The sequence below is a fragment of the Pseudorca crassidens genome, chromosome 6 (assembly GCF_039906515.1).
Source record: "Pseudorca crassidens isolate mPseCra1 chromosome 6, mPseCra1.hap1, whole genome shotgun sequence".
In the NCBI taxonomy this organism is placed as follows: domain Eukaryota; kingdom Metazoa; phylum Chordata; class Mammalia; order Artiodactyla; family Delphinidae; genus Pseudorca; species Pseudorca crassidens.
Genome location: NC_090301.1, coordinates 19267463 through 19292511, shown reverse-complemented (window position 1 = coordinate 19292511; position 25049 = coordinate 19267463). Strand labels below are relative to the sequence as shown.

General features: G+C 37.5%; 1 protein-coding gene and 1 pseudogene across 10 annotated transcripts in view; one reads left to right on the top strand and one right to left on the bottom strand.

The window, feature by feature from the left end:
* The window catches only part of USP37 (ubiquitin specific peptidase 37), a 90618-nt gene that overhangs the window by 4818 nt on the left and 60751 nt on the right, over positions 1-25049 (bottom strand). For 8 of the 10 annotated variants that reach the window (XM_067740591.1, XM_067740590.1, XM_067740592.1 and 5 more), the window contains 8 exons: positions 23692-23757; positions 20782-20923; positions 19686-19941; positions 11706-11872; positions 9063-9123; positions 2823-2938; positions 1132-1201; positions 268-406 (listed from right to left, as the gene is read on the bottom strand). In XM_067740591.1, coding sequence (XP_067596692.1) covers positions 268-406; positions 1132-1201; positions 2823-2938; positions 9063-9123; positions 11706-11872; positions 19686-19941; positions 20782-20923; positions 23692-23757 — 1017 coding nt within the window. The remainder of the gene's footprint in view (positions 1-267; positions 407-1131; positions 1202-2822; positions 2939-9062; positions 9124-11705; positions 11873-19685; positions 19942-20781; positions 20924-23691; positions 23758-25049) is intronic. The other 2 variants (XM_067740599.1, XM_067740600.1) reach the window with 2 other exon arrangements.
* Positions 7221-8136, top strand: LOC137226218 (ornithine aminotransferase, mitochondrial pseudogene; annotated as a pseudogene).

Here is a 25049-nt window from a genome sequence, read left to right as displayed (position 1 = left end):
CTAGCTGATACAATGAAAGACCAAAAAGTTTTATGACAGGACAGCTTCCATCATAAAAAGATCTTAAGTTCTATACCTAGATTCTACTGTGTGAGTTAAGAGAAAAAATATTTTGGAAATATCAAGACATGAACCCTAAGCAAAGACAATAAAAATCATAAATCTCAACCAATTAACTGATGGGAACATTTTATCCTTAAAGAAAAAAAAAAGAAAGAATTCAAGTGATTTTTAGCCCACGGCTTCAGATCAGGCAAAGTTTCTTACTTGTGCATATAAAAGAAGATGTAACCACTTCGATCTCGATCACTCTGCACAGAAGCCTCTTGGATTTTAGATACCTCTAGGTCATTATAAGTAAACCAAGCCTGCTTCTTAATGTCGTACACATCACTAATGTAATGACCTGAAATAAATAAAATCTTAAAATTAAGGTTATTTATTTTTTTTAAACGTATTGAAGGGGCTTCCCTGGTGGTGCAGTAGTTAAGAATCCTCCTGCCAGTGCAGGGGACACGGGTTCGAGCCCTGGTCCGGGAAGATGCCACATGCTGCGGAGCAACTAAGCCCGTGCACCACAACTACTGAGCCTGTGCTCTACCCACAAGCCACAACTACTGAGCCCGTGTGCCACAACTACTGAAGCCCGCGCACCTAGAGCCCACACTCCACAACAAGAGAAGCCACTGCAATGAGAAGCCCGCGCACCGCACCGAAGAGTAGCCCCCGCTCGCTGCATTAGAGAAAGCCCGTGCACAGCAACGGAGACCCAACACAACCAAAACTAAATAAATAAAATAATAAATTAAAAAATATATATATTGAATTTTTCGCAGGGACAGGAAGCTTCAGAAAGAGAAACAGCCAACCCCATTTCACCTTACTATACCAGGACAAATTTCTTGATAAATATATTTTGTTTAGGGACATTTGGGTCACAGGTGAATAGAGAAATCAAAACAGTTGTACCTATTAACACAATTCACACTTAGTGTGATCAAAGAAAAGATTTCAAAGTTTTTCTTGATGCGTTTAACTTACACCTCACAAAGCTAGGCTCAGAGCAACCCAATAAGGAGTAAATGCTGGCTAGTCCATTTATAAAATGCTGAAATCTTAATGTCCATTTACCTGAAGAAGAAGTGCTACCAATGTGACTGACAACACTGATGAGCCGATAGGAATGAGGAAGATTTCCTGTCTGGAAAATAGAAGTGGGTATGACTTTCAACTCTTCATCTGAATACAAGCAAAACACTAATTTTAAATTTATTATCAAAGCTGACATGGCAAAGTTTCAATGTGTGGGGGGTTAGACTCAATTAAAAAACCCAGTGGTCGGTATTGTTCATATCCTTTAACCCAAGAATTCTACTCCCCAAGAGTTTATCTTAATAATGCAAAAGAAGGAAACAGTATATATGTATATAATTATTCACTGTAGCATTATCCATAATAATGAAAATTTGGAACTAACAATACACTCAGTAATAGTTAAATGGTTACTGGTATATCAACTCAGTACAGTATCATTCAGTTATTGAAAGAAAAAATATGTGGGTCAGCAACATGTTAACTTGTTTTTCAAACTTACATGAAAACACATAACTATAGCTCTATAAAATAGATATGTTAATGGCTAAGTACTGAAAAACAGAATGGAAAAAAATGAAAAGAGTTGCTGTGTTGCTGTAGGGATTATGGATGAACTTTTACATTTTAAATATTTTTTGAAATGCTATTAAAATATTATTAGCAGAAAAGTAAAACAAAACTGAAAAGTGATATTCATGGACTTCAGGCAGCCTATAAGATATAATTTTGGGAAGAAATATAGCTATAGGTAAGCCAGACCATTAAAATGTACAAAAACTTTGATGCTGTGATTTATTTCTGGGAATTTCCTTAAAGAAGAAAATCCTAATATAGAAAACATTACAATCATACACAGTTCAGGCAGCACTATAAGATATAATTTGGGGAAGAAATATAGTTTATAGGTAAGCCAGAAACCATTAAAATGTTCAAAAACTTTGATGCTGTAATTTATTTCTGGGAATTTCCTTAAAGAAGAAAATCCTAATATAGAAAACACTACAATCATATACAGTTCCTCTATATTTATTATAATGAAAAAAAAAACAACTTAAATGCTCAATGTTAACTAAAAATTAAATAAAATAAATAGCATGTTCATTGATGGAATACAGTATAGCCATTAAAAATAAAACGCTTATAGTCTTTAACAAGTAGGATAAAAACTGTACTTATTCTATGACTTTAAAAGCATACTTGGGGTACTTTGGGGTAGGGATGATAAAAGAATATATCAAATGCTAACAGTAGTTGTGTTAGAATAGTGGGATCCTGGGTAATTAAAACTACAAAAAATTTGGAAAATGGGAAAAAAGCAATTATTTAGGGTAAAAATAGATTTCAAGTGCTCTAGTTAATGTCATCAACAGTTTTTATTGAGTAACAATCAACTATTTTTAGTATTTGACCTTAAAGATAAAATAGTTTTGGTAGAACTGAAGGTGATTTAATATACATATGACTTTGAGAACTAAGTTATTACCTAACACGCACATAAGGTGATCAGAATGTGTGGGTTTTTTTTGTTTTTTTCATTTTGTTTTGAATCTTCTGTGTAAGAAATGAGGAGCAAAGGCCAAGAGAAAGTGAAGACCATTTGATGGCTGCCAAAGGGGCAGAAGGGGACCTGCAATGGACACTGACAGTGGGGCTTTTGAAGATAAGGAACAACAGGAGTAGTACTGACAACTTGACCTACAAAGGGAATATAATATAACATCACCCACCTCAGCATTTCTTTTCAGTTCCTCAGCTTCAGCTTCTGTATACTCCATATCTAAAACATCCTCATTTCCAGAGTCCTCATCAGAGCCCACTGAATCCAGAAAAGAGTTGTTAAACTCTGAAGAACACAAAGACAAAGTCTTGTAAAAGTTCTTGGAATAGACACAAAGAGATACGATTGGGAAGGTACAAAACAGCTTGAAGTACACATTTTATCATTCTAAGAAACATAAAACATATTATTATTAGGGTTCCAATTCACCCAGCTTACTCTAGGGAATAAAAATTCAGGCACCAGTTATCTGTAAAAGAAATGTTCCCTTTTGTTTTAAATATATTTATATGAAAGGGGATAATACTCTTTTAAGAAAGGAATAAAAGTGACAAAAAAATTACAGATAATCCAATTTCACTGAATTCTCTATTATATAAACTATATGTTAGATTTGACACACTTGGTGTATATTATAGGTGCCACCAGCAAACATAAATTATCTGACAGAAGAGAGACCATAAGAAGATCAACATCCTTTCATTTTTTCAACATTAAATCATACTCTGAAATTTAACAAAAATAATGGAAATCCAACCTTAAACTCCTAAGTTTTACCTAGAATACTAAACAAACAAATTCAAGGTCCAATTTTTCTTCTTAATAATGTGTTTCCACTGGAAGAATCCATCTTTACTAATAGCTTCAAATAAAGAATCCCAGGAGCATCTGTGCATAAATGACTCTTTGTTTTATAGAGTTGTTTAAAAGACATGAACACTTAAGAATGGGAAGAACAGGAAGAGACTACAGTATCAAAATTCTGGACTCTGGAATATAGAGGGGTGACTGACTTAGCAGACCTAAGAAAGTCAAACCTAAGCCAGTAATGGAAAAGTTGAGAACCAATCCAATTTATATTACAGAGTCCTCAAAAGACATACAACTTGGAAATAGCAGGTACCTCTAAAACTGGAGGCTAAGAAGAGGATAAAAATAAGGATTAGGTGGGGCTTCCCTGGTGGCGCAGTGGTTAAGAATCCACCTGCCAATGCAGGGGATATGGGTTCAATCCCTGGTCTGGGAAGATCCCACATGCTGCAGAGCAACTAAGCCTGTGCGCCACAACTACTGAGCCTGCGCTCTAGAGCCCACGAGCCACAGCTACTGAGTCCACGTGCTTAGAGTCCGTGCTCCGCAAAGAGAAGCCACTACTATGAGAAGCCCGCGCACTGCAACGAAGAGTAGCCCCTGCTCTCTGCGGCTAGAGGAAGCCCTCGCAGAGCAATGAAGACCCAACACAGCCAAAAATAAAAATAAATAAATTAATTAATTAAAAAAAATAAGAATTAGGTGAAAGCTGTTTGAGTTACAGACTCCTAGATCCACTTCCCCTTACTTCATGCTCCTGGGCAATGACAGAAGTCAGCAGCTTTGCTCCTTGGAGAGTTGGTAAAACAGTCTCTGGATTGGAGGATTCCAGGCACAGGGGAGTACCATACTGAAAACAGGGGAGTAGGTGACAGTGTGCATATTGAAAGATGAATATAACTCCCATCCCCACCCCCAGCCCTATGCCTATACTTGGCTTCTAGAACTCTGGCAGCCACATCTTTTACCTGTAGTCAAGGGCAAGAGACTAGAAAACTTTCTTTAGGAATCTTACCAGCCCAAGGGAAGGCCTAAAATATTAACATCATCCCCCAAACAGTAAATCCCTGTAAAACTCAAAGTTGACAAGTCCTAGCTATTCATATACTCAGAGCTTCCAATCATCTTTTTAGTCCCCTACTCTTCTTTTTTTTTAACATCTTTATTGGAGTATAATTGCTTTACAATGGTGTGTTAGTTTCTGCTAGTCCCCTACTCTTAATCATGAGCTGACAGCCAAGGATTACTAGATAACTGAAAAAAGACTCTAACAAGGAATATAAAGACCATAATAAACACACAGGACAGAGCAATCTGGAGAAGAGAGAATCTATTCAGGGAGATGGAAATGTCAAATAAACAAAAAAATGAACCATATTTAATATCCTCAGAGAGTTGAGATGGTATTACTTCTCTGAAAACCCCCACCCCAAAATGTTATAAAAAAGTAACAATCACAAAAACCACTTCTTGAAAATTAGAAATATGATAGAAATAAAATACTAAAAAAAAGTTTGGAGTTGGTGATAATGTCAGAGAAACTTCCCAGGCAGTACAGCAAAATAACAAAAAAATGGAAAACAGAAGAGATGAGAAAATTAAGAGGATCAGACTAGGACGTCTGAATAATAGGAGTTTCAAAAAGTGAAAAGAGAGGAAGTAGAATGAAGGAAATCAGTGAAAATTTCTTAGAACTGAAGGACAAAAGTTTCTAGATTAAAATAATCCTCTAAGTGCCCAGCAGAAATGGATGAAACAGACACACATCAAGGCACATCACTGTGAACCTTAATCACAATGGAAACAAAGAGAAGATCCTATAAGCTTTCAGAAAAAAAAGATGTCACATCAGAATAAAGAACAGCTTTAGACTTCTCATACAGCAACCCAGCAAACAAGACTTTTGTCATTGCCCAGCAGCATGAAGGTGGGGGGAAACAATGCTTTTACAATGCTTGTAAACCCGGAATTCTATATTCAGACCAACTATCAGTCAAATACTGGGGCAGAATGAAACTTTCAAGTCCTCCAAAAAATCTAAGTCACATCCCCTCTTCTTCAAGAAAACTACTGGGGATGGTCTCCATCAAAGCATAAGTACACAAAGGATGAGAAAAGAGTCATACAGGAAGTGGGAGATTCAAACAAAAGAGCGAATCAGAGGGAATCCCCCGGAGAATGGTTAGGGAGATCTCAGGATATCTGCGCATGGATGTAGAGGGCAACCAGTCCAGACTGGAACAATATGACTTGAGACAGCCATTCATCACCACCATTGTACCATCTTTTAAATGTGAGGACAGAATGCCTAGGTGAGCCTAGCTTGAATTCTTTGTAACTGTCTCAACCATCTGCCAGTGAAACTCTTGCTCTCTCCACCATGCCCTGGTGTCTAGATCAGCCTAGAACACTCATTTTATACCAGCAAAGTGTTTTGCTTTAATCTATTTCTCACAGCCAGAGAAAGACCAGAGTGATCTTAGAAAATACAGTTAGCTCACTTCCCGTGACTACCTGCTCTGGTAGACTTCCAGCACATGGTCCATAAATTAGTTCTGCCAAATGCCGTGACTATGGTGAACCTTATGCTTTTGAATACTCATTCACGACTTTGCTCACTGGCTTCCCCAGAGTGAGCTCTTGTAAATTCACGGGGAAACTGAAGTCACATTATCTTCTCTTAGCAGTCTTAACAGTGGCAGTATTGCTCTGTCATACAGGTGGATTACAGATAGACTGTCCTTGCTATTTCACTTTTCAAAATTAAAAAAATATATTGTTTAGGGCAGCTGTTCAGTTGATGCCACATGTCCTGAGCTAGTCTTGGAGGTGCTGCCAGGAGTTACTGGACCCTGTGAAGACCATTCCTGGATCTTGGGTTAAAAATCTGTATTCTAATCTGAACTGTGGGAAGAAGGGATGGTTGGTGATATTCCTACTTGAAGGACATCATGTTTTCCAGACTAGCACATGTGCAGACTGTTGCTGTCCTTCACCGTGGAATTCATTCTTCAGTGGCTTCTGCTATTGGGTTGGCCAAAAAGTTTGCAAGATGGTACGGAAAAACTCGAATGAACTTTTTGACCAACCCAATACATCTGCTGCAACTAAAAACACAGTCCAAGGCCCTCCATCCTCTTATTACATTTTTGAATGGGAATCTAAATATGGTGCCCACAACTACCACCCTTTACCTGTAGCCCTGGAGAGAGGAAAAGGTATTTACATATGGGATTTAGAAGGCAGAAAATATTTTGACTTTCTTGAGTGCTTACAGTGCTATCAACCAAGGGCACTGTCATCCAAAGACTGAATGCTTCGAAAAGTCAGGTGGATAAAGTGACCTTAACGTCTAGAGCTTTCTACAACAACATGCCTGGTGAATACAAAGAGTATGTTACTAGGGCTTCCCTGGTGGCACAGTGGTTGAGAATCCATCTGCCAATGCAGGGGGACATGGGTTTGAGCCCTGTTCCAGAAAGATCCCACATGCCGTGGAGCAACTAAGCTCATGTGCCACAACTACTGAGCCTGCGCTCTAGAGCCCGCGAGCCACAACTACTGAAGCCTACGTGCCACAACTCTGAGGCCCGTACACCTAGAGCCTGTGCTCCACAACAAGAGAAGCCACCGCAATGAGAAGCCCACACTCCGCAACAGAGTAGCCCCCGCTCGTTGCAACTAAAGAAAGCCCGAGTCCAGCAACAAAGACCCAACGCAGACAAAAAAAAAAGAGTATGTTACTAAACTTTTGAACTACTACGAAGTTCTTCCTATGATTACAGGAGTGGAGGCTGGAGAGAGTGCTTGCAAACTTACTCGGAGATGGGGATATACTACTGAGAAGGGTATCCCAAAGATTGTTTTTTGCAGCCGGAAACTTTTGGGGTAGAACATTGTCAGCAATCCCCAGTTCCACACACCCAACCAGTTACAATGGTTTTGGACCATTTATGTCAGGTATTGAAATCACTCCATATAATGATCTGCCTGTTCTTGAGTGTGCACTTCAGGATCCAAATGTTGTGGCGTTCATGGTGGAACCAACTCAGGGTGAAGCAGGCGTTGTTGTTCTGGATCCAGGCTACCTTGTGGGTGTGCAAGAGCTCTAAACCCAGCACCAGGCTCTGTTTATTGCTGATGAAATACAGACAGGATTGGCCAGAACTGGTAGATGGCTGGCTATTGATCACGAAAATGTCAGACCTGATACAGTTCTTCTAGGAAAGGCACTTTCTGGTGGTTTATACCCTGTATCCACAGTGTTGTATAATGATGAAATAATGTTGACCATTAAACCAGGGGAACATGGTTCTATGTACGGTGGCAATCCACTAGGCTGCCGAGTGTCCATCACAGCCCTTGAGGTTTTGGAAGAAGAAAACCTTGCTGAAAAATGCAGACAAATGGGTATCATCTTGAGAAATGAACGCATGAAGCTACCTTCTGATATTGTAACTGCTGTAAGAGGAAAAGGATTATTAAATGCTATTGTTATTAGAGAAACCAAAGACTGTGATGCTTGGAAGGTATGTCTGTGACTTCGAGATAATGGACTTCTGGACAAGCCAACCCATGGTGATATCATCAGGTTTGCACCTCCGCTTGTGATCAAGGAGGAGGAGATTCTGGAGGCCATGGACATCATTAACAAGAACATCTTGCCTTTCTGAGGGTGGTGACAGTTTTCAGTGGCGCCTGGTAGCCAGCTGGAGACAGGCAGTCAGTTGACATCCTGTAAAAAGCTCTGCGTTTCTGTGCTTAATGCAGGTATATTCCACTCCCTTGTGGCAAGGGCTTTTAAAAAATATATGTTTTCAGTTCATACATAATAGAATGACACTTATAAATGTGCAGTGTGCTGTGTAACATGACTAAAAGAATGTCCTGGCATCTTATATTCAATTAAGTGGTTTTGTGCGTGTGTGTGCTTTCTAAGGCGAGATGCCTCCCTCTATATAGAAAGCCTTTTAATCAAGCCCCTCAGCATAATTTATATATGTTTTAATAATTTCCTTGCTGGTATAAATGTTTGTATTTGAAAAAGTTATATGAGGGTATTACACAGAAGACTTGCTTAACCTTATAAAGTTGAATCATAATCACCGAATTTTAGGAAGGATTAATGGTTAAGCTTACATAAAATCTACTAGATTTAAGTAAACTCCATATTGGCCAGCACCAGGATGTACTCTATGAATGTCATTATTTTGAATTAAGAATTAATGTTTAACATTTCCAGATTATGTTTTAAGTGTTTGATATAATTTGTAAAAAGTGTTTATTTTCAGTGTTTCTTTAACTCTAAAATAAAGCTCATATTTAAAATGTCAAAGAAGTATTGTTTAGGAATATGAATATGCATGGTGACATTATTATTATTTTTTAAATGTAAGCTAATGATGAATACAAATTTTAGAACGGTGGTTTCCTTTGGGAGGGAGGGAAGGGAAGGCGTATACAGGTAACTTCTAAGGTTCTATATCTTTACCTGGGAGGTGTTCAAATTTGTTACTGTTATTAAAAATAACAAAAACATTTTATATGCTCTTCTGTGATACATTTCAGCATATTAAAAAAATGTAATTAATCTCCATACCTTGAAGACTTAACTCCGTAGCTCTTTTGAGGTCATCATCTTCTTTCTGTTCCCAAGCCTCCTAAACGGATAAGAACAAAACTAAGGTATTTAAAGAAGTATTGATTAAACTTATTTAATGAGGACAAAATCCACTGCTCTGAAAGTATTTGCTAATGTTTTCTATAATCTTATGGATGTTTGGAACATGACCTCTTGAGGGATGTGGAGAAGTTCTTTACTTTTTCCAACACTGTCTTCCTAAAACAAAATCCTGGGGGTTAAAAAGGCTTAAATGCTATCTTTTCTAGTTAGTGATGCTTGGCTTGCCAACCAAAAGCCATTCAATGTGACATTATGATGTAATTCCCTTTTCTTCTAACATGTATGAGATACCTGGAACATAGCAGATACTTAGTGAATAGCTCTCTTTTCTTCCCCTGATTTACAGGATTTGCCATGTTCCTTGGTATAAATACTCCTACCATGGCCAATTTTAAGCTACCAATGTGACTATGAATGCAGATTTGGGAAGTATGTATAGTGGGCTCTCCTAAGCTGACAGGGAGCTGGCTCTAGCACAGACCCTATGCCTATGACATCAAGATAAACAATATTGGGCTTCCCTGGTGGCGCAGTGGTTGGGAGTCCGCCTGCCAATGCAGGGGACACGGATTCATGCCCCAGTCTGGGAAGATCCCGCAAGCCCCGGAGCGGCTGGGCCCGTGAGCCATGGCCGTTGAGCCTGCACGTCCAGAGCCTGTGCTCCGCAACGGGAGAGGCCACAACAGTGAGAGGCCCGCGTACCGCAAAAAAAAAAAAAAAAAAAAAAAAGATAAACAATATTTCCGCAACATATTATTCACAGATTTCTATTTTTATTCTTGTTAAAGAAACCATAAACATGTAAAAGAAGCTTGGTAAATACTAAATGAATGCTGCTGACTGTTGCTTTTCTAATACATACGAGGTTTTCTTAGAAAAAAATTGTACCTCTGAAAATGTCTCAACTAGATGACTCATTATAAAAGGAATAGGAAAATGTTTATTACAAAAAAAAAATTTCCCTCTCATTTTCAGAGAAAAGATAACTTACAAAGGATGTATGAGTAAAAAAAAAAAATTGTTTTATACTTTTCTCAATTCTAGACTTGTTGTTAAAGTTACTTAAATGTATAAGAAGCTTAGAATGAGCTATTCTGCATTATAGTCCTGGGAGCAATAATACTGTGTTCAAGAAAGTTACAGAGGTGATCTCTAAGAGGAAGTATGATTACTTAAATTTATCCAAGTATATAAAGTCTATGCTGAAACAAGGTAAAGGACTCTCTTTTAGTAATTAATAGAATGATGCAGGTATACCAAACTAAAGAAACTTCATCTCATGATCCTATCCTCATATCTGAGAAAAATAAGATAGTTTTAAATGGGTCAGCTGACAAGAAAAATATATGTCTTTTGTCTAAGAAAAGGAGGGTTGCTGAATTTTTTCTTTTTCTGCACTATAAGGAACTACTGTTAAGAAACCAAACCATGGCCTTTTACACTAAGTTTTCTATAACAAATGATTACTATATGTTATTTGTAAGATAGTTTGACATATACACATCTTGATGACAAGGCAACCAGGGAGGTACTTCTTATAAATATCAGTAAAAGGATACAGAGCAGGTGGCTCTGAAATAGTTTTAAAGCAGGAGTTCTCAATCTTGGCTGCACATTAGAATCACTGGGGGAAGTTTTTTTTTTTTTTTTCTTTAAAAAAAAACCCTTATTAAAAAAAAAAGAAATCTAGATGCCAGACCACACTCCAGATCAATTACATCAGAATTTCTGAGGGGCAGAACAACCCAGGCATCAGTATTTTTTTAGAGCTCCCTAGATAATATTAATGTGCAGTTTAAATTAAGGCCCAATATTCTAGTGACATTAGATCTCTTAATCTGATATTTGCAAACACTAAAATTGTGCATTCATTCTAGGGAGTCTTGGCAAATTTTTATTACTAACATGTATTGTATAGGATTAGATAACCATCAAAATATCACTTTTTAGTCAGATACCTCAGCTGACTGCAACAGTGCAAATCAACCAGCTTTGGCAAATATAAGCATAAAGAACTAAAAATTGAAGAATAGACAACTACATAAAGAAAAGAGCAGATAAATGTTAGTCTATGACTAAAATCTAAAAATTCAGACAATATTCCTGAGAATTTTATGTTCAAATAATTCATAGGAAAGGATTCATATTGTGAGAAAATGACCAAAACAAACGTTTTGCCTTAAAATATTAATGATAAAATCATCATGGTATACCGGCTGTTTCAACTGCTTGCAAAATAAAGTTGGACTAGGGATGATCTCTAACAACTCGTCTTGCTTTAGTGTGCAATAAATTATAGTAACAGGAGGTAACCAACAGGACATTTTTTTGCATTTAGGTTTTTTAAAAAAGAAAAAGGACCAATGTTTCTGTTCCAAACCCAAGGCAAAAGCCCCAAACAAGTTTACTTTGTTTTGGTGGCTCAGTGGTTCACCGTATGTAAATCACCTGGAATAATGCCTGACACATAGTGCTTAACGAATGTTTTTTACTATTATTATTGTTCTATTTCTTGGAAAATATAGGTATGGAGAAAGTAGCAATATAAATATCTCTTACTTGCTCTTGAAGGCTCTGAGCCAATGCCTGCTGAAGCTCTTGTTCCTCCCTTTCACGCTCCATATCATACTGCTGGAGCCAATCAACCTCTCCTTGAGTTCCTTCTGGAGTTTTGTTTTCTTTATTCTCATCACAGTCTTTAGTTATCTCGGTAAAACTGGCAGGATCTGAGGAAGCAGAACATAACATAACTGGGATATCCTCTTATAAACTGAACTCTGTACTAGAGTGACATGCACTGTTCAAAGAGTAATGTATCCTAACCTCAGACATACCTGCTTGGGACACACAGTCTCACCTTACTACATATCTAGATCAGGGTTTCTCAATCTCAGCACTACTGACATTTTGGGTGGGATAATTTTTTGTTTGGTGTGGGGAGAAGGGCTGCCCTGTACACTGTATAGTGTTTAGCAATATTCCTGACCCCTACCTACTACATGCCAGTAGCAACCCCACACTCCCCAGTTGTGACAACCAAAAGTGACATTGTCAGATGTCTCCTGGGGGACAAAACTGCCCTTGGTTGAGAAACACTGACCTACAGCAATGGTTCTGAAACTTAAGCAATCATCAGAAACACTATGGTTAAGGATGGAGAAGAATAAATAGCCATATTCAAAGGTCATGTCACATGACCAAGTACTAGGAATGAAGTATTGTTTAGGGTAGATGAAGTAAGAATTAGGATACAATACTTAAGCTAAGTACTGAGATTTTCCCATTTATTACACTGTATGTCATATGAGCGTTTTTACATTAATTATCAAATGAGCCTTGAACATATTCTAAATCAAAAGAGCTACATAAAATATGTAATAAACATCTCATGTACCATATAAGTATATGACAACATATATATTTAAAACATTCATCCAAGGAGGTAAGAAAAAATATTAACCTTTTATTTCTTTCTGTTCATTCTCAATTTCTAGATTATGGCTAGCTGGAATAATAATAATATTATTATTATTATAAATATTATTATAAATAATATAGGCATAATTTTGTTCTAGTTATCTGAATTTCATTATTTTTAATATAGGTAAGAGTGGGGAGAAGAGGAAGGAACTTCCTTCCCTCCCTCCCTTCTCAAACACTTTACAAAGCAAAAATTTTCATCTTAGTAAGTTAAGGAAGTTCTCATAAAAAGAATTCAACTGGTTAACAAGAACTACCTTTACAGATTTATTTCACATGGATTGTTTTAAAATTACTAAGTGCTCTTTACCTGCCCCAATATTGCATTGTAACCATTTAGATGGTAGATAATTTTCTATAGCACAGACAACTCTGAAGCTTACAGCATCTTGGTTTTAGACTCTAAGTCAGCAACTAGTCATCATTTTTTAATTGAACTGACTTGCTGACTGAGTATTTATCATTGAAACTAATTCTGAATGTTCATTAAAAGAGGAAAAGAAACTCAGGATATTATTAAGTGCAAAAAGCAGTATGATTCCAATTAAAAAAAAATTATACTCCTCCATTCTTGGAGAATGTAATTTTCCATAGCCTCCAAGGGGCAGCTCTGCGGCGTATAAGATCCCACCTGTCCCTCTGGCCTTAGCTTACTGGACCAGGAATGAATATCTGAAAGAATCAACCAATCAGACCACTTCTGGAAATTTGGAACCATGATATTCAAAGTTAGTTGATGTTGAGCGTTTCAAGTGGAAGAAAGATTGGGGAGTTGAGGCTGGTATTTTAGGGCATAAGATGAGGATTATTACTTTTATTATCAAAACATACTCATAAAAAGAAGGTGACAGAGGCACAATTTTTCTTAACCAATAATTTTCAGCACTCAATGTACCAATGTACCTCACACAATCCTAGTATTACACTAGCAATTAATCCATGTGATAGAAAACAGATGTAAGAAAGTTTACTTTAAGATGCTAAAAATCAATATACATCTGTCTTCAGGACAAGATTATCAGATGGATACAAAAAAACATTTCAGATCTAGGAACAAATATGACCATGAAATAAAAAACACAGAGGGGAACCATGTGTTAAAACTCAAACATTCTTATACTAAATATATCATCTGCCGCTTCTCCCACCCCAAATGAAAGGTGCTCCTTTCCTACATTCTATATTTCAGTCACTGGGATCACTGTCCACCCAGTTTAGTTGTTTTTTTTTTTTTTTTTTTTGAAGATAGAAACCTGGGAGTCATTTTGACTTCTCATTTATCCTTTCATATTACATAAATCGTTATTTCCTAATTATCTTTCGAATCCATCAACTGTTTTTCTTTCTTTCTTTTTTTAAAAATATTTATTTGGCTGCGCTGGGTCTTAGTTGTGGCACGTGGGATCTTTTTTTTAGTGTGGCATGCGGGCTCCTTTTAATTTATTTTTTAGTTGCGGCATGCAGGATCTAGTTTCCTGACCAGGTATTGAACCTGGGGCCCCTGCACTGGGAATGCAGAGTCTTAACCACTGGACCACCAGGGAAGTCCCAACTGTTTTTCTTTTCAATGCCAAAACCTTGGCTTAGGGCACCATTAACTTTTGGTCTGGACTACTGCAATAACTGCCTAACAGGTCTCACAAGATACTTAGGTTCTTCTCTAATTTATGTGCTACACTGCAGCCAGAAATGATCTTTTTCAAATATAAATCTTTATCAAATACTTTTTCGCTTAAAATTATTCAGTAACTTCCTAATGCTGTTGAAATAAAAGCCCAAACTCCTAAACATGGTTTTAGGCCATGTAAAAACTGGAGACTGCATAACTCTCTAGTCTCAACTTTTTGCTTTTCCCCCTCAACACTATGTTCCAGCCATGCAGATCATTCTGAACTTCTGTAGGTCCACTAACTTACCATGGCCTTTCTCATGTCTGGGCCTTTGCATACACTCTTCCCCTCCCTTTGACTAACAGTAAAACCCTACTTAACCAGTATTCCTTCCCTTCCTCAGCTGATTCATGAGACAACCAATCTGATGAGCCCCAAATATTTATTGAGACTCTACTATATGCCAGGCACTGCTAAAGAAGCTGGGGATATAGTGATAATTAAGGCAAGATGGCCCTTGCCCTGAAGGCGCTTAAGTGCAAAGCTTCTGAGATGAAAATGAGCTTAGCATGAGGGACACAGAGAGAATGCTAGTATGGCTAAAACAGAAGAGTGAAAGAGGGGGAAAGTAGAGATAGACCATGGTGAGAAGCTTAGATTAAGTGTAATGGGAAATCACAAGTTTTAAGCAGAAGGGTGACCGTGATTTAAGCTTCAGAAAGATTATGTTGGCTGCTTTGTTCATGAAGGAAGATCTGTAGTGGGGCAAGAGTGACGGAAGAGACATTAGGAATCAACTGTAGTGGACCAGATGAGAGATGGAAGGCTAGAGTTACAGCTATGAAGATGCTGATAAATGATTAAATTCAGGATATATTTCGGAGGTACAGCAGACTAGACTTATTGATGGACTGAATGTAAGGTGTGAAGTAAAAAAATCAAGGGAGACATATTTTTTGGCCTGAGTCAAAAAATGGTGGATGGTAGTACCATTTGCTGATATGGGGCAGGGTTATGGGGGGGCGGGGGGCAGTTAAAAATTAGACAGCCAAATGGACATTTCAAGTAGGAATTTACATGTGTAAGTTTAAAGCTCAGGGGAGAGATCCGGGCTAGGGATATGAATTTGATATTTCATCAGTATGTGAGGTTATGGTAATGTCTGAGATCACTCAGGGAGAGAACTTTAGGAAAAAAGACAGCTAAGGACAGTGTCCTGGGAATACTCCAACAGTTAGAGGTCTGATGAGGGAAGCAAAAAACAAAACCATAAACCCTGGAATGAACAGTTGGTTTAGTAGGAATAAAAAACCATGGCAAGAATAGTTTATAGAAAAAAGTTTATAAAGCTTTAAATGTTAAGGAGGGAGTGATGGATTGTATGAAAATTGCTAATGCAAACTTTATAAAGACCATTTCAGTGGAGTGGTGGGGATGAAAGCCCACTTGGAGAGGGTTGACGAGAGAATGGGAGATGGTAAGAAAGTAGAGGGAATGAGTAAAACAACTCTTTCAAAGGATTTTTCCGGGAAGGGAGCAAAGAAAGGGAGCAGTGGCTAGAGGGAAACACAAGGCCATGAGAGTTTTAAAAAGATGGGTGATGTTAAGGCATACCAGGAATAATTTAGAAGAGGGAAGACCTGATGCAGAAGAGAAAGAGTATCATTTCAGGAGGGAAAGTCTTTAGAAGGCACAAGTAGATGAGATCTTGGATATGAATGGAGGGATTGGCCTTAAATAAGAAGAGGGACATTTCCTCCATAACAAAGGTGAAGGCAGAGTTTTCATCTGACTGCATCTATTTTCTTTGAAAGGTATACAGCTAAGTTATGTGCCTAGAGCATGTGTGGAAGGAGAACTACAGATCTGAGAAAGACATGGAGACCAAGAAAAGAAATTTACTAAGGAACTATAACAGAACTGACTAGTAGCATGTAGTGCCCATGTAAGAGCATGGTCATGATTTTGAGGAAAGTATAGTCAGCACAGTTTGGGGACTTTTCTCCAGCAATCTTCAGCTGCTTGGGTGTAGGCATGGAATAAGAAGCTGGTTGAACTGGGAGATGGGACTTTGTTAGGTGATTGAGAGAAGAAAACAGAGGAAAGAGATAAAAGTACCAAAATATGGCATATAGGCTGGGGAGGGAAGTGGTGACAAGAGGGAGGTGATGAATAGCAAAAAGTAGAAGACAATGGATTGGAAGTCTTAATGAGATCAAGTAATTGTTGAAATAAGAATATGATATTAGGTGAGCTAGGGGGAGAGAAGGGTTAGAGAAGGATATTTGAAATTAAGATTTCAAAGGTGGTACATTTATTGATGATGACAAAGTCTAGAGAAGTGGTTCTCAAACCTCAGCATGCATCAGAATCAACTGGAATCAAAACACAGAATGCTGAGTCCCACATCCAGAGTTTCTCACTCAGCAGGTGTGCAGTGGGGTCAAGAATGGCATTTCCAGCAAGTTCCTACATGATACTGATGGCCAGGAGACACACTTTGAGAGCTACTGGTTTCGGGTATGAGTTTTGGCAGTTATCAAGATGGGGTAAAAGAAAAGTTCTTTGGAAATAAGATTAGGAATTGAGAAACCAGGCTGTTGAAATGGTCACTTATGAGGATGCTGAAAGCCCTAAGAATGCTGATGGGCATGGAGTGACTGGACGGTAAAAGAGAGCTACAGACAGAGATAATAGGTGGCAAAGTCTGAAGTCACGTACCAAAGGAGCTGGGGTTTTTGTAGGATGAAAGAAGACAAGCAGTTGGAAATGGCAATGAGCAACAAGGAAAAAACCATCTCCAGGCTCTGAAGTTTTAGGGTATGGGGGAAAAAACCCAGCTTATACTTAAAAGAATAGTAGGACAATCCATAATGGGAGTCTTTCAAAGAAAAATTGGCCTGACTAGGGACTAAAGGGACCTAACAACCAAATGCAGGGGGTAAGCTTTGGGTTCTAGATTTTTTAAAAAGTGTAAAAAATATTTTGGAGATAATTGGGTAAATGTGTATGTGGGCTATATATTAGAACTACATATAGAATTACTGTTAATATTCTTAGGTATGACAATTGTTATATAGGAAAACTTCCGTGTACTTAGGAGAGTCAGGCTTAAGTATTTTAGGGTGAAGTATTATGATACCTGCAACTTCAAATGGTTCCATTAAGAAAAGAGAGTGTGTGTGTGTGTGTGTGTGTGTGTGTGTGTGTGTGTGTGTGTACGCACGCACGCACACGCAATCTCTAAAGATGGCCTCCAATGAACCATGCCTACAGGTATTCTAACTCTGTGTGGTCCACCTCACAGTGAATCTGGGCAGGTCCTGTGAGTGCTTTAATGAAATGTGGTGGAATTGATTCTGTCCCAATTTTGAGCCTATACATTAAGGAGGCCTGGCAGCAGCCTCTTTTGTGCTTTTGGGAGCCCTGAGCTATCATGTAAGAAGTTTGGCTACCATGCTGAAGAGGCCATACAGGAAGGGAGAGGCCCTGAGATTACATGAAGAGATGAAAAGCTGAGGAGAAGAGGGGAAGGGAGATGGCCAGGGAGAGGGGACCAGAAGAACAGAGAGGATATCTAGCCAGCTCAGCTGACCCTTCTAACCAACACAACCCATGTGCCAAGGTGAGCCATCTTGGATGTTGTAGCGCAGTTAAACCCCAGCCAACATCACACAGAGCAGAAAAAACTAGCAGCTAAGACCAGTCAATCCACAGTAATGAGATATTAAAATTACTGTTGTTGTAAAGCACTAATTTTGGGGTAACTGCTGCACAACTACACATACACACAGGGGCAGTGTGGAAGGGAGAGAAAAAAATGTGACAAAATGTTAATGAATCTATGTGAAGGGTATAAAAGTGTATATTGTTTTATTCTTCAATTTCTCTCTGGATTTGAAACTTTCAAAATAAAACCTTATGGAGGGTATGATCACATTTGATCGTTCCTTAGAATTATTATTGATTTTTAAAGTATGATAATGATATGGAGGATAGGTTTTTGTAAAGAGTTCTTATCTTTTAGTGATACTGAAATTCTTACTGACGAAATGATCTAGTATCTAGGATTCACTTCCAAGGGCAGTGATTGTAAGTTTAGTAAGAGAAGGGGACTTCATAAGGGTACTTGCATCAAGAGGTAAAAAAAGGTGTAAAGAAAAAAGAAAAAAAAGGAAACATCTATATACAAAAATCATCAGCTTTTTGTTTCCAGTTAAATTGAGGAAATACTCTTATTTTACTTGCACATAAAATAATTCAAAACTGAGGAGGCCCTAACAACCCCAAGAATACAGAAAATAATTTTGTGATATACTACTATTCTCTTCATCTCCAAAATCCTAGGCTTGATATACGGAAACACGTTAGCTAGCTACCTAGATACAGATACTAAAGATATAGATACTAAAGATATCAGGAGAAAATATTAGACTTGGCCCCAGGAAAAGGAAGTGAAAATTTTCTACTTAAAAAATCTTAAAATACCCACAGTGCAAGGCAAGGAGGCTCAGCTCTGTTGTTTGAAGTGATAGCTTGAGAAATAACAAAATATGAGTAAAAATTACCACAAAAATAATTTTTATCTGTATAGCGCTTTACATAATATGTATATACTATCTAACATTCTACCCACAACTATCTGAAGTAGGTCTGGTAGATTCCCCATACAGAGGTAAGAAAACTGAGTATCAAAGAGGTTAAATTACCTATTTAGAAATTTATAACTAGTAGGTGGTATAGCTAAGACTAGACACCCAAGACCCTCTTAGTTCAGTGGTCTTGCCACCATTATGAAGGGATGAACCCAAAGAAGAATGGAGAACTTAAATTATTTATACATTAAAACTTGGTATAAGTTCAGATATACAAAAATGAAGAATTACACAAATTTCTGAGAGCAGTGGTGTGAAAAAAGTGACCAAAAACTGACACAAACATTTTTTTTTTTTTTTTGAGGTACGTGGGCCTCTCACTGTTGTGGCCTCTCCTGTTGCGGAGCACAGGCTTCAGACGCGCAGGCTCAGCGGCCATGGCTCACGGGCCCAGCAGCGGCCGTGGCTCACGGGCCCAGCCGCTCCGCAGCATGTGGGATCTTCCTGGACCGGGGCACGAACCCGTGTCCCCTGCATCGGCAGGCGGACTCTCAACCACTGCGCCACCAGGGAAGCCCTGACACAAACATTTTTTAAATGCACAAGAATACTAACTTTTCTTTTGATGTACACCTAAAGGGACATGGCATACTTTACCACTAGCCTCTGGATACTAACTCACAATATTTGCTTCTCATTTTTTTAAACTGTTAGAAAAAAAAAAGCACAAAAATATTATTAGCTCTGTTATTCAGATCCATCTCACCTCCCATTATGTAGAAGTCATTTGTTACTATAAAGCTTTGGAACACAGCTGTGCCTGTTTAACAGATGTTTATTTTCATTAAACCTACCGGGCTCTGTGACTGTTTTTGGCTTCTCAGTTTCCACAGGGTCTGGATTTTCAGACATTTCTTGAATATCATCTTCTGCAAATCCGGTATCAGGGCTGCTGGTTGGTTTATCATCATCTTCATGACTGAGAGGTGGTGAAGCTTCTCTTTTACTTATCTCTAAAACAGCTGCTAGAAGCTCTTCTTCACTCATTCCGTCAAATCCTGAGTTTTCCAATTCAGACTTACCAGGTTCTAGTCTGCAAGATTTTGAATCCTGAAGAATAGAGCTGCTTTTAGAAGAAACCAGAATGCCTACAAATATAGCAATCTTGGAGTTTAAAGTGATAGAGACTCCCCTGGTGGCACAGTGGTTAAGAATCCACCTGCCAACGCAGGGGACACGGGTTCGAGCCGTGGTCTGGGGAGATCCCACATGCTGCAGATCAACTAAGCCTGTGCAACACAAGTACTGAGCCTGCGCTCTAGAGCCCATGCGCCACAACTACTGAAGCCCGCGCGCCTAGAGCCCCGTGCTCCGCAACAAGAGAAGCCACCGCAATGAGAAGCCTGCGCACCGCAACAGAGTAGCCCCTCCTGGCTGAAACTAGAGAAAGCCCACGCACAGCAACAAGGAAGGAACGGACGGAGGGAGGGAGGGAGGGAGGGAAGGAAGAAAGGAAGGAAGAAAGAAATCTTGCCATTTGTGACATCACTGAAGGACCCTGAGGGAAATAAGTTACACAAAGACAAATAATGTATGATCTCACTTACATGTGGAATCTAAAAAACAAACAAACAAAAAAACTAAGCTCACAGATACAGAGAACACATTGGTTGTTACCAGAGGTGGGGGCTAGGGAGTGAGTGAAATGGGTGAAGGGGCAAAAAGGTATAAACTTCCAGTTATAAAATAAATAAGTCACAGGGATGTAATGTACAGTATGGTGACTACAGTTAATAATATCATACTGCATACTGAAAGGTGCTAAGAGTACATCTGAAAAATCCTCATTCACAAGAAATGATCCATCCTGTGTATTTATTAAGTTTGCTGATGCTGGTTATGAAAGGCATTTGTTTGGACAGTCAAATATTTTGGTGAGAAATTACTTACCTTTTCCAGGTCTTCCTGCTGCTGTTCACTGCCTGACATTTCACAAAGTCTCTGGCTAAGGGCCACAGAGCGTTTAAGCTCATCTTCACTGTCTGAATCAAGGCATAAAGCCAAGGAGTTCTTGGATTTGAAGGTGAAATTCCTGTAATTTAAGAAAAACGAACAAACAAAAAAACCCTATGTAAGTCTGACAAATAAACATTTGTCCTTGTTATTTTTTTGAAGTATAAATATCAATTAAAACAAAAAGCTTTTCCATTATGGAGAATGATTTAACAGAGAAAAAAAGATATATGAAAAGAGGTATATTTAAGAATTACCTTTGCCCTACTCCAAAAGAGCCATGCTTTGAAAATCAGACAACTCTTACGTTATTATATATTATCAGTAAACCAATCACTTTGTGCCTTTTTTCTTTTAATGATCAACTCCAAAGAAGTTTGTTACTGGCTTTATAAAGCAAGTACTTTACTGAATGCATGCAGACATAGCAATGAATACATTTTTGACAAGAGAGTGCATGAGGACTAATTTTTGCTCTTTTAAATTATGATCCATGTACTTTGAAATTAACAGTAACATTCCACTTATCCATTTATATGTAGGTCCAACTTCTGGCAACCTCTACCTTCTAGAACACAGGAACTTAAAAGTAAACAAAACAAAACAAAACAAAACAAAAAAAACGCCTCTGAGGAAGGCAGCAGTTTCAAAGCCCATGAACTTTACTCTTCAGGCAGGGACCCTATTTCCCCAGGAAATAGTGTATAAAATAATGTAGCAAGTTCATCAAGAAATGAGAGCTAAGAAATGAGAGAGAATAACCATAAAAAGGGCAATAAAGAACTATAAAGTAATTTAATGTAAAGGTAAACTGTCTTATAAGAATTAAGAGCCTCTGAGGGCATTATCATATTAAAACACAGTGTAATAACTGATATTTACAATGCCAATTTTAAGTAATTACAATATATTTAAATTATCTGCAGTGTATTTTATTTAATATAAGGAATTCTGTAAGCTTACAGAGATATAACCATCTAAAATGGTTAAAACATTTTAAAGATTAAAATTAAAAAGGCAATGTTTATAAGAACAAGCTTCAGTTTTATAAAAATTCATTTATTTGGAATATCAAATATTATTCTTCAATGATACCAGATAAGTAAGGTGTTACTGTGTTGTCTTCTAAGTGAGCTGAAAATAAACTAAAGGAAAAAGTGGTAAAGGTCAAAAAGCACAAATTTTCTTTGATGAAGGTTAACATAAATTCATATGCTGTACTAAAAAAAAAATGTAAAATGGAAATTGGAAAATGCAATAATCTAAATGTGAAAACTGTAAATAAACATGTAGAATGATGGCACCAAGAAATAAGAGGCCACAATGGAAATCAGGAGGATTGCGTAGCAACGTAGATCAAAGAAAAGAGGCAAGTGGTCAGTGATAAACCCAACCATAGTCTTTGGCTGAGAGCAGCCAGGATATCACTGCACTTCAGTCTGAACACTTGAATAGCCTCCCAATATGTGTTCAAAAAGGGTTAATATAACTTAGAAATAGCCAATTAGCCATCTTAATTCTTCATTTCTGATTTCATGCTCACCAAGCAAAACTGAACATATTGATTTATTTATCCATGTAAATACTTTGCTGAAGGAGGGTGACACCTGGCTACTAATATACCAGGGTCAAATGTGACAAAGGACATTATAGAAGAACCAATCATATTCTGGTTCATAGCTCAGCCTCTTTTAAGTTTGATCGGCATGACAGGTCTTCTAGGGCCTAATCATCCTTTATTGACCAACTCTCAAATTCTCATAGCAGTAAGACCCTGGAGAACAGATTGACCATGCCAAGTATAATGATGCCCAATGAAACCATCTCTTTCTTGAAGCTATAGTGATTTGGTACATAAAGAGTGCATTCCATTAATAGTTACTATATTCACAGAAGGCAGCTTGCCTGTAGTAAGGAAAAATATTCATCCTGTAAATGCATCACTTGCTCACTTTCTAAGCAGCCAAGTGGTATTGCTCATTTGTATCTTGAGAACGGGCAAGAGTATTCATATCGGTACCATTTCAGATTTCTAGTCAGTTAGTCATCTGGTTTTAATTGCACTGAAAAATAATTAACAGGAGGAAAAGAAAATAGCAATTCCCAAATGTCATTTTATGGTTATATAAGCCCCCCAAAAGCCCTTAAACAACAAAAGTGTCTCTTTTCTAAAAGTACTTTGGGACATCAAATTTTTAGAAAAACTAATTTTAAAGACAAATGACAACGAAGTCATTTAGAAATGTCTAATCAGGAACTGTGGTTCTAGTCAAATCACAGAGGAGGTATATTAAAAAAAAAGTATTTGTTTCCTTCTTGGAGAAACTTTTGGTCTTAAGCAAAAAACATTTGTAGAATAGCTACATTCTAATGTGTATTTGTTTTCCTGTCCCCTTTCAGAATAGCTCCAGCTCAGTGTCTAAGACAAGAAGTCCCACACTGGCTAGCAACAGGTGAAAAGATATTTTGGGATCTCCATGTGTATATTTGAAGAATGGTGATTTTTATACCAGTAGGGGTTATTTTAACCCTTCAATCCTTAAAATCCCTCATCATTAGTCAATTTCTAGAGTTGTAGGATGAAAATATTACATACAACAGATGATTTAAGAAGTTTTAAAACAAAATTTTGAGAGGACCATCTGAACTTGATTCAGTGTTAAAAACTTGATACTCACTAAATTACAGTTTAAAGCATATTCAGGAAAATTCCAAAGTACAGTAATGCAGAGCAATTATCATGCAAAAAGAGAAACAATAAGAAAAGGGGAGGGGATAATCTTGGAAATCAGGGTAAGCCAAATCCTTAAAAATACAAATTTTGGGTACACAAGAAATATAACTCACTTTGAAGGTGTAGAAGGGCTGGTGATGCAGGAATTCACCATTTGAGAGGCTTTCAATGGTCTAGAACTATCAGAAAATTAGAAAATATATATGTATACAATTACTATTACTAAAAATATATTTAACTTATTAAATGATTATTCTGTATTATAGTCCCTTATATATCCTCTTGAAAAGCAAACAATTATAATACTTTTAAACTAACAATAGAGGCCAAAAGAGAAAACAAAATACTTTCTCTAGGCTCTTCCTTATCTAATGATCTAAATAAACAACATTGAAAACGAAGTCAAATACAATATAAAGAGAACAACTTGGGAAATTCTCTTTGTCTCAGTTCTTTTAAGCAATAAAATAACAATAGCTCTCATTTATTGAGGACTTACTAGATGTCAGGCACTGTAGTAAGAACTCTTGTGTATTACCTCATTTAATGTTCACAACTACCCTGTTATTTTCCCTACAGACAGGTCAACGAATTTGTTCAAAATCTTAAAGCTATCATATCACCGAGTCAGAAAGCCTGGTTTCAGGCCTGTGATCATTAAACAGCCTTGGCTAATGGTTTGAAAGTACTGCCAGAAAGAATACTAGCTCCACCAGTAGAGGGCAGTTTCCATCAAGCAAAAACATCTATTCTAATGAAAGGCCATAAGAGAAAAATCCAGAAACACTGATTCTCTGGGAACATGTTGTTATTGACTTATTGAGGCCTTTAGTGTAAACGTACATGATGTAGAATATATTTCAATTATTAATCCAAGGGGAATAATTTTTACAAAACTTCATTAATTCATGTTAGCAAATGTTCATTTGCTTTCTGTAATGTCTATTATTCCATGTCAATGAAGAGACCTGGCTCTTCCAGTTACTAACTGTATGAGCTTAAGAAAATCACTTAATTTCCTTGGATCTCCTCTGTAAAATTAAGAAAGACAAAAATCTCTAAAATCCCTTTCACCTCTAAAGCTCTAGAACTTTATGATTATACCAAACTAGTGTTCAAGTATAAAAAAGAACTACAATATATGGCTCCAAAGTAATGCAAGTACGCAGAAGAAAGAGCAACATTTAGAGAAGTCTTAAGGTTTTCCTGGCATTCATGATGATGCAAAATAGAATGTAAAAGTTACTTCTTTTCTCAAGGAAAAATTTCGAGGAGCCATTGAAGTTCTTTGCTCAAACTGGTAATAATACATTTATGAAGACACAATCTATTTTGGGGGTCCCAGCATAATATTTAATGTACTGTTTCTCAAGTTTGCATACTCCAGAGTCAGCAGAGGCATTTGTTAAAAATATTGATTCCCCAGCCCTATATCAGATTTGCTGAAACAGAACTCCTAAGGAACAAACAC